The following is a 16074-nucleotide window of genomic DNA, read 5'->3' on the forward strand; positions in this document are numbered from 1 at the left end:
ACTAGGAGGACTTCTCCACGGCTAGAAAGGTCAACAATGGACTGATAAAGAGCTGCAAATGGAGATATCTCATCCTCACCTCGAGTATCTCTAGCAAAGTGGGAGGTCTCAGGGGGGAAGTAGCAAACTGCAACAAATAGATCCCGACTGTCCATGTGTTGAATCTGGATCCAAAGAAACCTAGAATGCACCTCTCTCTGCTCTACTGAAATGGTCCCCAAAAGTGTGGATTTGTAAAGGACTGCGACTCCACCTGACCCTCGAACCCCCCTTGTACCCCTCGTCTCATCTCCGTAGGCAGACTCCCATGTACTACTTGCTGACTACTGGTAGTGGGTACTCTGGATTCTGATGTGTCTCTGTGTAAAAGACTATCTCGTGACCTGTGTAGGATTCTGAGAAGTTCCCTGGTTCTGACCATAAGGTACCATTACAATTCCAAATGGTGCAGGATAGGGTCTCGGATATCTGAGTCTCATAGACCCCGCTTCCCTATGTAGGGGAGGGGGTTGGTGCCCTACGGGGGCTTGTGAGAAGTCGTCCCTCTCTTACCACTGCCCACTTTCCCTCCTTCCAGGCTTGATCCCGTTGTTGCAACAAAGAGCGTCTCTCCTCAACTTGTAGAGGGGTGAGGTTCTCATGCATGGAGAGCACTGGCTGGTCTCAAAGGACTGACCTATGTCGTAAAGCTGAAAGCCACGAGAGAGAGAGAGAGAGAGAGAGAGAGAGACGTCCGCGAGAGAACTCATACAAGTCTCAATGGGCTGTGGTAAAGGGCGCGCTAGGGCCCTTTCTTAGTGCTAAATTGATCTACAGAGCTCAATAGCTCGAGCAAAATCAAGTATAAATCAGATACTAAGTGAAACTAACTGAAGTAGGCTAGAGTTGGGACTTAGAAACTAAAGCTCGGCAGTGTGGTGGCTCATTTGTGAGCAGCAAAAATATCTCAGCTTTGCATCTGTTGGGTGTCTCACATTGTGATGGCGGAGGAGGGCGTGGTCTCTTCGATCCCTGAACCCGTTGGGCTATGTTCATAGAGGCCCCTCGTCTTGGGCGGTCTCCCTTGAGGAAAGCTATGATAGGCCGGACCTCAATAGAGTGTGCTCTAGTCGCTCTGCGTGCCACAGGTGGTCTCAGTGTCCCTCTCTCAGTGATCTAGGCTGCCTGCATATCAACTAGCTCCTCCTCATCCACCCCGATGTGCCCTGGAGCTGACTCAAATGCTTAGAAGTCTGTGACGTGTTGCTGTGTCCTCTCAACCTCTATATCTTATGTTCCTGGACCTGGTCATGGAAGTGGATCAGTCGTGAGAGTGCCGAAGCCCCTCCCCTCCCGGAAGAGGCAATAGTATTGTCCCCTGATCTCATAGTAAGGTGGGTAGGCACATACAAGATGCTCCTCTGTCTCAACCACTCCGTTGCTCTCTGGGTATTCCTTCTGCTCTCCTCGTCTTGATCCTCCTTTGATGGGATGAAACACACACTTGTCCAATCGCGATCCTCAATGCATGCAAGACTCCTCTGTGTGCGAGTTACTGGGGTCGGATGATGAATCCCTCCTCCGATACTCTCAGGAAGTGGTCGCGATAGAATTGGGACTTGGTGGGAAGCTCCTGATCCCCCCCCACCCCCCCAAGTTCGATATGTATGGAGCTGCAAGAGATCTAACCGTATGATATGTTAATCTCATCACGTGGGATCGACTCAGGGGGTGTGTCCATTCTAAAGGAGGGAAGCCTGTCCATCTGAATACCATTCCTGGCAAGCCATGTGGATATACGTGCATACTATCTGTCAGCTCCGCTCTCTGCTAGTCATTTGGATATTGGATGACTCCAACGCCAGCCTCGGTAGTCTCCATCAAGGTAAGTCCACGACTCTATGGAATTTCACTTTCTGAAAGATGGCATCAACCTGTAGAGGTGTCATGGCGAACTCAGTCCATACTATCTCATGTGGTACTTAGGGCTTACTCCGAATCATCCGGGACCCCATAGTCACATGTAGCCGATCGAATTTCCTCCACTGTCATCGGTAGATCACTCCCCCAGAAGGGTATTGCATACATGGCAGTCGCACTAGTGTATTGAAAAGCCAGCCCTTCATCGGTGGGTCCTAGAAGTGTGCCTGGAAGCACTGCCTCTCTAGCTGAGCCAAAGCACTCCGCCCTATGTGAGTTGTGCTTGAGCTGCGTGCGCCATCGTGAGAAGGGGTCCTGTGAAGAGTGCTCCCGAATATGTGTAGGGGGCTCAATGGACTGAGGGAGGATCTAAGTGAAGAAGGAGGTGGGAAGGAAGGCGAAACGTAGGGATCGAAGTAAACGGGGAGGTGAGAAGGGTAGAAGAGGAAGGCGAAAGAAGAGGGCAGGGATCGAAGTGCAGAGGGACGTGAGAAAGGTAGCCCGAGGGACATATTTTCTGCAGACAAGATTACAGAAGGAGCTAGAAGCAGGGACACCGAAAGCAATTGATGATTTTATGCGTATCTTAGCTTCATTCTATTTGACAAGTAAATTACGTTAAATCTGTCAAACCCACCTTAAATTAATTTGTCAATGGGGGAGGGAACATGAAGAAATTAATAGGAATTTCCATTTTTTGAACATACTAGATGCTTTTGAAGACCCAGATGATAGCTTATACTTGGCCCTAGGGAAAAAGTATTGTTTTGTGTACTGCATATTTCTTCCTTACCAAATTCGACTCTTGTTTCGTGTCCTTTTGCAATCTCAACCCCTAACTTTGTCCCACCCTTTTTTTTTTGTTGCAAAGAAAGGAACCTTCTATTAATGCTTGAAAAAAACTTCATACAAAACAGCAGCCCCGAAGGGTTTGTCGGAGTCTGTCCTAGCTTTTGTGCAAAAACTCTCCCAAGAGAGTTCATATTTCTTGTAATAAGATGCCCACTCTGATTGTAGGGGTGGTGTTGTAAGTGCCACCCTTTCTAAAATTGTAAGGGAATCTCTTTTAGGAAATTGTAAAGTGGTGAGAATATTATGATTGTTCTTTTTCAAGAAATCCTCTAGTGATATCTTATGAGACTGTGGGTTTGCTTGCATTTGACATGCTTGATGGAGCCAGATATGGTTTGCAGGTTTCGAATTTGGGAAACTTTTTGTTTCGATACTATAAGACAATTTTCAATGTTTGTTTTAATTTTAGGGAAGAAGACTACTCGGCATTGGGATGCCTGGACCCGTGAGGAAGAGGAGAGTTTTTTTATTGCCTTGCGGCATGTGGGGAAGGTTTGTCCCAATCATAATTTTGTCTCTTACAAATTCCTGTCTATGTGGCTCACTATTGGTAATGGTCCATACTGGCCATCTGTTTATTTAGTCTCCTGTCTGTATTTGCTTCCTGCTTTTCCTTGTCTTTGGGTTACGAATTAATTAATCCTTGCGATATGCACATATGTATGCTCATGCGGGTGTATCTTTTCAGAATTTCGAGAAGATCACAAGACGGGTTCAAAGCAAAAACAAGGATCAGGTGTCCTCTCTATTTTGGTTTATGAGGCCATCTAAATTAGAGCTTTTCCTTTCAGATTGAGTCACGTGACTATTTCTTTAGTTTATGTGTTTCAAATATGCAATAGCTTTTCTGATAGGAACATGTGAACGTTTGTGCATCAAAAGTCTAGAAGTAAGAAATTCAGAAAAGTTGTTATGTTGACATTAGGTTTCTTTCTTCTTGCATTAGGTTCGACATTATTATTATCGTCTAATCAAACGGATGAATAAACTTCTGGGTCCTGGTTTTCTACTGGATGCTAAGAATTCCAAAGATGCAAACTCCGCAATGCTTCGCTGGTGGGTTCCATGTCTTGCATGACATTTTTAAACTAAAATCCAATTTAATTTTAATTTTTGTGTGCACTTGTGTATATTTGAATGTATCACAACTTCAATTTTCATCATCTTTATTGAGAACAGACTGTGTGTCAGGCTCTCTCTCGTTTTCTGTGTGTGACCACATTATCTTGTCAAGTCTCCAAAACTGCAGTCTTCTGAAATTCAGATCTCAATTTATAAATGAGAAACAATTCAGAATGATTAGTCATACATGATACAATGGCCTCTGTAGACACTAATACTTTATTTTTAGTCCCTCCCAAACGAGCATTGTAAGCAAAAAACTTTACTGCTATAAATGGACAGAATTATAAAAACATCAGCAAGCCAAAACTTGGATGAAAACTTCACCTTCACAGCATGTCATCTACTACACAGAAGACATATAAATAGATAAATCCAGGAAATGCTCAAAGGAGAAAAAAATCAAATCGAAGCTTTAATATTTCCAGGCTTTCAGTATTTGTCCAAAATATATTTTGTAAAATTTCACATCATTGGCTTTCTGTATACCTCCACATGGCCTTCAAATGTACTTTTCGTTATCATCTGTACATCTCTACAAGCAACTCATCTCTGTTTTAAGTAATTAACAATGTCCATCCCCATCAAAAAGATGCCCTACCTCAGTTTATAAGGACATAAATCCTCTTTTAAGGGGGGGAATAATGCTAGTTGGTCTAGCCCAGTAAGAGCTGGGCTCCAGGTTGAGCCCAGATGTCTCCAAGATTTGTATTGATCTAGGGATAGGAACAAAGTGTAACCAGGTGCACACATACATGCATCTGCACACATGCACACTTCCCTGGTGAGGGATTCTCTTGGAAAGTAAGTTTACTTTCGGAAAAGCATACCTATCCTAGGGATAGCGGGCTTTTTATATCTTAACACTAAATTGTAGGGCTACATGCTAATTACATAATGAGACATGCCTTATATATAAAGTGGAGGGCTCATTGTTCAAGGTTCTTAGGTAGCGCTATAGGCATACCCCTGTTGGGCCTACGAGTGGTTGAAGGGGACTATCCCGTTGGTGGATTAGACTTCAAGCTTAGGAGTGGATCTCCTAACCTAGCTCTCCTCCTTATGGGTGTTCCAAATGGATGTATCTACTATTGAGGGAATCCCATTTCCAAGTTTCCTGTGTTGTACTTTTGTTCTTATGTGCAGGCCATGTGTATCCTGGTTGGATTCCTACTCAAGGTGGTCATCCCAAGTTTGGAGACTTAAAGCTTATGACACTCACCCACAAGGTTAAAAACCTTAAACTCCATCACGCATAGCACAGACTAGATACAATGATATCCCAACATATGTCATCAGTACCCAACAGTGGGTGTAGACCCTGGTATAAACATATGCTCTCAACCATAAACAGATCCACACACCCACACATATCAGCTGTCCAGAGGTGAAGGGCAGGCTCAGCTGTGACAAAGGCCAACCCTGGAAAAGCCCGCATCACTCATGTACTGTTGGGATCCTCGCGATCCACAATGGCTCTACAAGAAGCACATTATCCTTACCATATACTCAACTTGAGCTTGGAATATGAGGTTTCACCAAGAAGCTAGAGTATGATTCTCTTCACTAACCAATTAAAGCACATTGGACTACATGTAGAGTGTGATTTCACACCTGATTGGCTGCCCTAGAGTGTGTAGTGGCAGGTACATGCCTTTGTGACATGTCCATGATCGACCAATGAATTAGTGCCACATTGCATTTAGGGGACATGCCATATCTTGTGGCACCTTAAAAATATCTAACCATTCTTATCACATTAATCAATAGCATTGTGTTATGCTCTTAGTACACAAAAGAATCACGCAATTAACTAGAAGCACAGCTTCGCTGCAGAAAGTGTTGCTGTGCATGTAATGACATTGCTGGAGATTTGTCATGGTAAAATGTGATATCTTCCTCAGTCAAGTTTTTGATGTCTCACTTTCTGTCAGATGACCTTTTGTAGGCAAGCATAGAAATTTTTTATTTCCTGTGTGCATGAAGTTGCCTTTGTGTCTGGAAGCTACTGCTTTCAATGGTTTGACTAATTTTTTGTCACTAGATTAGATGGTCCCTCTTAAAGAAACATAGCAGCTTAGCCTCAGGATTCACTAATTTGTTGTCACTGGTTTAGGTGGTCCCTCTTGGAGAAACATAGCTGCTCAGCCTCAAAACTGCATCTGAAGCCAAGGCGCTTCAAAACATTTGTCACTGCTTTGGTTTGTATCATTGCATCTCTTCCTCTTGTTTGCTTCAGTTTTGGGTGGAATAGATTCTGTGTTCTTATGCCAGTTCTGCTGCTAATAAATGCTGGTCAATCTCTCTTAGGAACATCAACTTTTGAAGGACAGAATGAAAGCAAACAAGAAACAAGCTCCACGAGCAGTATCTGTGGTTACTGGACCTGTGATAGTTGCACCTGTTGCAGGGAAGCCAAATGCCTGTGGCTCTGAGGCTGTGAAAAATATTCCAGTTGGGGATTTATGCCTTGAAAAGGCAGGATCAGGTCGATCCATTACAGTTAAACGGAAAACAGAGCCACGTACTGGTCGCAGCAAATCAGAGCTATCACGTCCAGCAAGACAGAGAAAGAAGCCTTCTGGTATATAATATATTCATGTTTACGTGTGTATGCTGAAACATAGTGCTCATGACTGTTCTCTCTAATTGCAGTGGTACATGTTTAAATCAAGACATGTGTAGAGCTTTGGTATTGAGTTGGATGTACTATAGACTTTCCTCGCACTATGCTTTCACAAAGGTGGAGAAAAGAAAGAAGAAAAAGAAAGATGTATTACCATCTTTGAGAGCCCTCACGGGCCTATGAGACAAAAGTTCAATCCAAGGGTAACTCATACAAGCCACTGTGGGCTGAGGCAAGCTAAGGCCCTTGCTGAGCGCTATGCTATGAGAGAGAAAGAAAGAAAGAAAATGTGTTACCGCCTTTGGGAGGCCTCGTGGGCCTATGAGACAAAGTACAATCACAGAGCAACCATACAAGCCAATGTGGGCTGAAGGAGAGGGCTCGCTAGAGCCCTTTGCTGAGTACTATGCTAAAACTAAAAACTCAAACCTCAATAAACAAAATTAGTAATCAATCTTTGAGTCAAAATCAAAATACATAGCCAGGTGTCATGATGTCTCTCCTATGCGCTGCGAAAATGTCTTGTATCTGTGTCTTCCGGTCGTCTCTCTGTGTGGAAGGGGGCGTAGTCTCCGTGATCTCTGTATTTGGTGGGCCATGTCGAGAGTGATGCCTCTGGTCGAGCGATCTCCTCTAAGTAGAGCTGTGATGGGCTGAACCTCCGTGTCCTGGTCTGTCTCTGCATCTCTAGCTGTCTCTCAGCTCGCCGTCATCTCATCCCACTGACCATGTGGTCCTCATATTATCTATCTCCTCCTCCACTCCACCATGTCCAGGTGCAAACTCAAAATTGTAAAAAACTGTGACATGTTGCTGAGCTCGAGCTATTATAGTCTCATATTTCATTTGCTCCTCCCGGTCTGTGATCTGGCGCAACAGGGTTTTTTTATATTGTTGCATCTCCATAAAATAAAGACCAACGCAGACCTGGTCCTGGAAGTTGATCAGAGGGGGGAGAGGCCCAAAACCAAGTCCCTCCTGAAATAGGCAATGGTATCGCCCATAGATCTCATAGTAAACGGGGCAAGTACATAGGGGGGAGAAAAAGAAAGAAAGAAAGATGTATTAATGTTTGTGAGAGGCCTCGCGGGCCTATGAGACGAATGCAAAGCCAAAAGGTAACTCATACAAGCCACTAAGGGCTGAAGCAAAGGGCTCACTAAGGCCCTTGCTGAAAGCTAAAGTGCTAAGCTAGTGAACAAAGTAGTAGAAGTAGCAAAATATCAGGAAAGTATCAGGTGCTTAGAGCTAACATTCCTAGTACATGCCTAGGTTCCATATATCTAGGTAACCTAGTGGCTCTCTACTGAGATGTGAGAGCTCTCGTATCAGTGTCTGTCGAGCTGTCCCTCCATGCGGTGGAGGGTGTGGTCTCCTTGATCTCTGTATCTGAAGGGCTACATCAAGGGTGACTCCTTGTCTCTGGCAGTCACCTCTGATGAGGGCTGAGATGGACTGGACCTCGATTGTGCGTGGCCCTCTCCGTGTCGCACATGGAGCGCATGTCTCTCATCTGGTAGTATCGTGGTGGAGACTCCCATTGCTAGTGCATGATGCTCTCATCTCATCAAGCTCCTCTCCCTAGCCTCGCTGGCAACTGACTCCGATGCATATATATCTGTAACAAGTGTCTGTGCTCTGTGGATCTCTGTGACCTGTGGCCTCAATCTTTGCTGCTCTCTAGTATGTTGCATCAATATATCTCTCTGTTGTCGCATTCCAATCAAATAGAGCCCAACACAAACTTGATCAGGAAAATGGATCAATCGTGTAAATGGACCAAAGCCATGCCCCTTCTGGAAGAGGCAATGATATCGTCCTCGGCAATCATAATAGATTGGGCAGAGACATAGAAAGTGCTCCTCTGTCTCAATCTCCTCCATCTGGCATAGTGTGCAAGTCCTCTGCTCTTTAGGTATGCCCGCAACTCTCCCTGCCTCAATCCTCAACTGATGTGACGAGACTTGCAACTGACCGATAGCGATCGTCAATGCATGTGAGACTCTCTTGTCCTCGAGATACTGAGGTTTGATGACAAGACCGTGCTTCGAGACCCTTAGGAAGTGGTCATGGTAGAACTGGATCTTGGTTGAGAACTCCTCTCCATGCCAAGCCCTAGATGTATGGAGCTAACCGTATGATACGGTTGATCTCATCTCGTGGGATCATCTCGGGTGGTGCATCCAAGTTGTACTGAAAGGAGGGAAGTCTGTCCATATGAATGCCGTGACTTGATAGTCAACCTTGGGAAAACCAAGGTTATGATCTTCAACACCTCGCGAGTAGTGTCCCGTCGCCATAGCTTCACATACCATGAGGAGCATGTGGAGATAGTGCAATCTTACACATATTTGGGGGTAGTGTTCACTTGACCAGGTTTCTCGATGACCCATGTAGGTATTGCATGACTCACACGAGGATGGGGTGCTCTGGCCCGACTAGAGAGGTGATGCTTCCAGGCACACGTCAAGGACCCTCCGACAAAGTGTTGTCTTTTTGACACACTGGTGAGACCGACTGCCATGTATGCATCACCTTTCTGGGGGAGCAGCCTCCAATAAGGCCGGAAGCTCTCTAGCTAAGTGACACACATACACTAGATCAAGGGCACGGTCAAAGTGGAACTGGGTATGGGTAGCGGTAGGAACTCTCCCTGTGCCTGGTGTAGTAGCAAGAACATTGAAGGCCAGATATGAGTGGTCAGCTCCAAGTGGGGGGGGGGGTTATGGTGAGGTCATGTATCCGTGAGACAAAAGCCAATGGGCCTAGTAGGTAGTCCACTGTGCTAGTCCCGCCTCCATGTGGGAAGCATGTGAATCCCTTAGATGATGGCCATCTCTGAAGGCCATTGTAGATGATGAAGTCGTGGACAGCTCCCAACTTAAGCAAGTGTCGCTTGTATGCTGTCACATGTGAAGTATGTGCAGAAAGTCTCCGAATCCCAAGTTCTGTTGCATCTAACTCTGGCATCATGTGGGGGTCTCTCTCATATGTGAAGTCAAGTAAGCCCACTTGCCTATCCCTCGTCCTTGCGTTGAAATCCTCCAGAAGGAGGGTGTCTCCCTGTCTGGAGAACTCTATGATATCATCATGTATTGTCTGATAAGGACTGTGCCCCTGTGTAGTGACATCATGGGCATATGATGACGTGTGTGGAGGGAAATAGCATACTGCAATGAAGATCAGTCGGGCATCTAGTAGCTGTACTCGTATCCACATGTGACGTGCATGTTCCTCTCTCTGTACCACAGATATGAGTGGTCTCAAGTGTGTTTTGAAAAGGACAGCTACACCTCCATAGCCTCGTACCACTCTCTCTCCTCATTTCTCTCCTATGAGCAGACTCCCAAATGTACCCTGTCACTATGGGCAGCCCTCTCTCTGGGCTCTCATGTGTCTCAGTGTAGAAGATGATGTCTCTGCTTGTGTATGTCTCCGAGAAGCCACTTGGGTCGGACCATAGTGTACCATTACAGTTCCATACAGCCATACTCAGCTTGTTTTGTGCACTCCTCTCCCGGCTCTGACACCGTCTTAGTTCACCCTCTTCCTTCTCCCCTCTCCCTTGTCCCCTCTGTTAGCTCTTTTTCGAATAATCACTTTGCCATCCCTGTAGGCAGCCCATTTCCCTGCTTCCCTTGTTGCCATGATCCGTGTCATGCCTTCCCTTCTATGTTCCTGCTGTAGAAGGGTGAGGTCATTATCCAAGTAGATCTTGGTCCCCTTCAAGGATGCTCGCATGCTCATAAGGTTGGACCTATCAATTGCAGTCCGAAGTTTCAGCACTAACGGTCTTGTTTGCATCTCCGTCTTTCCCGACCCTTCAAGCTGCCTCACATGTGAGGTTGACTCCCATCTTTGCAAATAGGGCTTGAGCATCTGCCATTGGGGTGTCTCCCACTATGAAACCTCTAACTAGAACATTCATTGCTTTACTGGCCCACTCTTCTCTTCCTCTAGTGTCTCAGAAATGAGTTCTTTTTTGGGAGCTGTTGATCCCTTTTTAACAACTTCTTCTTACCCCTTGTTGAGCTGTTGTGCAAATTCAGCATGCTTACCATTCATGGTACTCTGCATGGCCTCCATCTCTTTCTTAAGAGCTGCATTTTCTGCTTTGAGCTCATCCATAACTTTGCAGCCACCACCTGATGTTGTTTGTTTGCCCTTCATTTGTTGTAACTCAGTCCCCAATGTGTATAATTGGTCTTGTAGCTTGGTCTTCTCATTTTCCCAATCTGCTCTCTCCTCCTCCCATTCTTCTTTCTTGGCTTTCTCCTTTCTCCATTCCTCTTGTACCCTCCCTCCTTGTTTCCGAATCTCAGCCAATGTTTTGTCCACATGTGCTTTCTCAACCAATAGGGCCACATTGGTTGGCCTCCAAGCTGTCTATTTTTTCTATCAACACGAGGTAGATTTTGTTGAGGCATGTGAGTACTTCTGTAGTGCCTTTGTGAGCTGTCCCTATAGAGAGGGCTGCCATGGCTGTCTCCAAAGCTAGTTTGCCCCATGTGTCTTCTACTCCCGCTCTTGTAGGCATGGTGCTTCAATCAAATAGTGCTTTTCTTCCCTTCCTTCACGTCCCCATCCCTGTCCCCACTTTCATTGTAGTGTGGTTGAGGCCTTCTTTCCCTTGTTTTTTGTTTTTTTTTGTTTTTTGTGAAGCTTGAGGTGTGGAGGCGCAGCGAATGGAGCTGAGGACCTGGGGAGCTGTCGGAGGGCTGGCGAAGTGGGCTGAGAGCTGAGGTCTAGTGGAAGTGGCAAAGGGCTAGTGGGGTGGATTGAGGGGGTAGCGGGGTGGAGAGGCAAGCTGAGGCGGAGAGGTAGAGCAAGGCGGGGAGGCAAGGCAAAGGGGGGAGCAGCAAGGGACGAGGCAATGGCGCGGCAGAGCAACAGTGTCGCCTAGGGCAGCAGCAGCAGCAGCAGCGTCGAGCGGGGCAGCAGCAGCAACAACAGCGTCGATGGCAGCAACAACAGCAGCTGCAGCAGAGGCGCCGCTGTGCGGGTAGCCGTAGTGTGGGCGGAGGGGCTAGGCGGGAGAGAGAGAGAGAGAGAGAGAGAGAGAGAGAGAGAGAGAGAGAGAGAGAGAGAGAAGAAAGAAAGAAAGAAATATATATTAACGTCTGTGGGAGGCCTCGCAGGCCTATGAGGCAAAAGTGCGGAATCATGCTCATACAAGCCACTGTGGGCTGGAGCGAAGGGCTCGCTAAGGCCCTTGCTGAGTACTAGAAAACACATAAATTGAAATACTAATGTAGTACATCATATCAAGTCAGGCCAGAAAAGCCAAATAGTGTGTAACATGAGTGAGGCATGTCAGGCGCTCAGGGCTAATGCTCCAAGAACATGATCTGGCTCCATGTATCGAGGCTCCGTGATAGCTCTCTGGTGTGACACAAAGAGCTCACTTATCTGCATCTGTCGAGCTGTCTGGCACTGTGGTGGGGGGCATGGTCTCCTCGATCTCTGGATCCGATGGGCTATGTCAAGTGTAATGCCACGTCTCTGTCGGTCGCCTCTGAGGAGAGCTGAGATAGGTCGAACCTCAATTGTGCGTGCTCTGGTCTCCTGTCGCATGTGAGATCCCCGTGTCCCTCATCTAGTAGTGGTGTCGTGTCGACTCCCTCTACTGACCCATCTATCTCTCATGTCAGCTAGCTCCTCCTCCTCTACTGCCGAGTGCCCTGAGCTGACTCAGATGCATAGAAGTCGGTGACCTGCCTCTGCGCTCGATCCACCTCAGTGTCCTGTGACGTGGTGGTCGCATTTTGTTGCTCTTTGATTCGTCGCAGTAGTGTCTCTCTGTGTCTCCGCATCTCCATCAAGTAGAGCCCAATACAGACCTGATCCTGGAATTGGATTAGTCGTGAGAGTGGGCCAAACCCATGTCCCTTCTGAAAAAGGCAATGGTAGCGCCCTTGGATCTCATTGTAGGCGGGACACATACAAAGAAAGTGCTCCTCGGTCTTGACCCGACCCATCGTGCATAGCATACAAGTCCGCTGCTCTCTGGGTATGCTTGCAGCTCTCCTTGCCTAAATCCTCAGCTGATGGGAGGAGACTCGCATCTGTCCAGTGGCAATCCTCAGTGCATGTGAGACTCCTCTGTCCTCAAGATACTGGGGTCTGATGATGAGGCCATCCTTCGATACTCTCAAGAAATGGTCATAGTAGAGCTGGGTCTTGGTGGGGAACTCCTGGCCCCCCCCCCCCCAAGTCCGAAATGTTTGAAGCTGGAGGAGGTCTAACCGTATGATGCGGTTAATCTCAGAGAGAGAGAGAGAGAGAGAGAGAGAGAGAGAGAGAGAGAGAGAGAGAAAGAAAGAAAGTGTATTATTGTCCACTAAAGGCCAAAATGGGCCCATGGGACATCAAGAACTCTGCATACAAGATAGCACAAAATCAACGTGCCACAAAGAAGAGGCATCGTCGAATATCATCTAAGTGCTACGCAATACAATGCAAGTGAAAGTACATAATGTCAAATCTGAGCCTAAATACAAAGTAAACTAGATGCAAGGAAACCGCCCCTGGGTGCAAAATGGGGGGATGAGTACAATATGCCAATGCAAAGATACAAGTCCAGGTGTCACGGAGTCTGAGAACCAAAATAATACTGGAAATCCTATCCATCGACTCTGCCTCCTGCTATGAGAGTACAAATCTGAGCAAAGGTGAGGTGAGCAGCTGGTGGGGCGAGATCTCCATGAGTAAGTCTCCTCCGAAAAGCTGCCATCATCCTGGATCGTCTGGAGATGAAGCGACGAGTACGTCCTCTATGTAACAAGATCCTGCGGCGTCTACAAACCATCTCATATGTACATCCACAGGGTGGAGGCATGTGTCCTGTGTGAGCTCTGACCTCCTCGTGCTCCTCCTGGTCTCTGTCCTCTGGTATAGCGTGTGCCTGAGCTCTATCAGGCTGGGTTCTATCACGCTCCGGTCTGTGCTGATGGTCTCTGAGGTAGTCTCGTCGAAGCATAGTGGCCTCCCTGACATAAAGAGCTAGGCAATGCTGATCCTCGTAGTCCATCACTCGTGAGAGAGGTCCAAAGCCATCCGTGAAGAGACAGTGGAATCTACCTCTGAGCTCATAATATAGCGGGCATCTGCAAATGAAGTGCTCCTCTGACTCCACCTCTCCCATGGTGCAACAAGGGCAGATCCTGGTCTCTCGGCCTGGTCGCCGTCCATCCTCCATGCGTCGCATCCTACCAGCCTCTATCTCGAGCTGATGCGAAGAGACTCTAAGCTGGCCAAGGGCAATCCTCAGTGAGTGGGACATGTGGATACCTGTATAGCCTGGTGGAATGACAAATCCATCCTCTGAGATCCGAAGGAAGTGGTCATGATATGTGGCCATCTTCGTCGGAAGCTGCGTGGGATAAATCCAAGTGCGATACGTATGAAGCTGCAGCAAGTCTGCTCTCGTGACCTGGCTAAGCTCGTGGCGAGTCAACTCGAGATGAGAAGCATCTATGCTGTATCGGAAGGGAGGCAGTCTATCCATGTCTAATCCAAGAGATGTGAGCCACCTAGTGAGTCTGAAGTACCAGCAGTATTGGGTCCCAGATCGTGCCAACTTCATAGAAGATGCAAGTGCTAACCATGGCAACCACGCTCTGCCTGCTGCTGAGTCTCCAAACTCCGTAACCCTGTGCAAATACATGACCGACTGAAACGCTGCATCCAATGCAAGGGGAGTAGCTCCAAACTCTGCTAGCATGATCTCGTGCGGAATTGTAGCCTTGGCCCTAATGAGCCGAGAGAACATGATGATCTGTAACCTCTCTACTCGTCTCCAATCTGCAGCGCCGAGGTCTCCTGCCCAGAAAGGAGCTGCATACATCGCAGCTGGTCTCACCAATGTATCAAAAAACAAGGATTTCGTATCGGGATGCTGAAAGTGGGACTGAAAACACTGACGCTCAAGATGAGCCAACGAAGCATACCCTTTACTAATCCTATCTCGTGCTGCATATGTCATGGTGAAAACCGGTCCCCTGAAAACTACCCCCAAATAAGTGTACTCTCTAACAAGCTCAATGGGCTGTCCGTCATAAGTGAAGCAAAACTCATCCGTGCTGTAAATACGATCAGAGGTGTTGAAAACCATAACCTTGGTCTTGCCAAGGTTTACGGTCAAGCCCCTGTCCTGGCAAAACCTGTGGAGTGCCTCAATATGTGCATGGAGGCCCTGAGCAGTAGAGGAAATGAGAACCACATCGTCCGCATACAGGAGGATAGGAATGGAGGATCCTGAGAGAGTAGAGCCCACACCGCCTGTCATCTGTATAAACATCTCTAGCTCATCAATATATAATCCAAAGAGAGTAGGAGAGAGCGGGCAACCCTGCTTCACCCCAATCGTGCTGCATACCTCCTCTGAGAGCCCCTCACGTGTCCGAACCCGACCAGTGACCCTCTCATACAAAGCCATGATAGCCCACTGTATCTCTCCACTGAAGCCCATCTGGCGAATCCTCTGAAACAATCTGAATCGCGGAACTGTGTCAAATGCCTTCCTGAAGTCCACGAAGCAACAATAAAGCCGTTGCCTTCGTGACTTCGCCTCCTCTACCAGTGCCCTGAGTGTGAGGATGTGGTCAAGTGTCGAATGATCCCTGCGAAATCCAGCCTGCCCTCTGGCTCTGAGTCCTGTCGTCTCGGCATGGTCATTTATAGAGCTTTCCAAAACTGATGCATAGATCTTGGCCATAACGTGGCCAATCATGATGGTCCTGTGATTCGACGGCTCCATAGGGTCCCCCGACTTGTGGATAGGTACTATGGTATTGCCTAACCAGGACTGTGGTAGGCCTGTACAAACAGACTCATTGAAGAGACGGGAAAGAACAAAATCTAAGGCATCAATCCCATGGATTACATACTCCGCTTGCAATCCATCATGATCCTTAGCTCTCCCGTTCTTCAATCGGTGGACTGCTGCACGGACACTCTCTGGTGTGAAGAGACTAGATGAAGCTGGCCTAGGGGAATGGGATAAATCGATGGCTGGCTGATCTGGAACATCGTATAGAGCTGAAGTGTATGCAGACCAGACACGTGGATCTGTGAGGGGGCTCTGAGACTTCGAGCGGAGGAATTTTCTCCAGAATTCCTTGGAGTCACAGCTGAAAAGCAAGCTTCTCAGCTCCTCCTCATTCCGGGCTAGAAATTGGCGTTTCTTGCGCCTAACCAACCACTTGTAGTCTCTCTTGGTTTCGGCAAGGAGGGGAGACTTCTCCTTGGTCTCAAGGTAAAGTTTCCTGCGGAGTTCCTTACACTCCTCGTCATACCAACCGTTGCAAGGAACAAGACCGACCGGTGGGGGACTAGACGAATGACATGTGGCAGGGAACGACATGTGAGCGGCAGAAACGAGTGAAGTATGTACAAGTTCCCACCGGTCCTGCGTGGATGGTAGAGCATCTAATAGATGAGGACGGAGTAGGCGGCTGAGGTTTTGGCTATATACATCATCGAACTGGTGGTCGAAATGAACCTCGTAATAGGGTTGGCGGTCATGATAACGAGGGGGGGTGGGTCATGGGAGACATTAGTCAAAGTAAAGTGGA

General features: G+C 47.3%; 1 protein-coding gene across 2 annotated transcripts in view; it reads left to right on the forward strand.

Moving 5' to 3' along the window:
- The window catches only part of LOC147883705 (TSL-kinase interacting protein 1-like), a 79441-nt gene that overhangs the window by 21228 nt on the left and 42139 nt on the right, over window positions 1-16074 (forward strand). For both annotated transcript variants that reach the window (XM_087398990.1, XM_087398991.1), the window contains exons 3-7: window positions 3161-3243; window positions 3440-3487; window positions 3698-3807; window positions 5990-6074; window positions 6184-6457. In XM_087398990.1, coding sequence (XP_087255116.1) covers window positions 3161-3243; window positions 3440-3487; window positions 3698-3807; window positions 5990-6074; window positions 6184-6457 — 600 coding nt within the window. The remainder of the gene's footprint in view (window positions 1-3160; window positions 3244-3439; window positions 3488-3697; window positions 3808-5989; window positions 6075-6183; window positions 6458-16074) is intronic.

The sequence above is a fragment of the Dipteris shenzhenensis genome, chromosome 27 (assembly GCF_047967505.1).
Source record: "Dipteris shenzhenensis isolate YYH24624 ecotype China chromosome 27, Dip_SZ_1.0, whole genome shotgun sequence".
NCBI classification, from domain to species: domain Eukaryota; kingdom Viridiplantae; phylum Streptophyta; class Polypodiopsida; order Gleicheniales; family Dipteridaceae; genus Dipteris; species Dipteris shenzhenensis.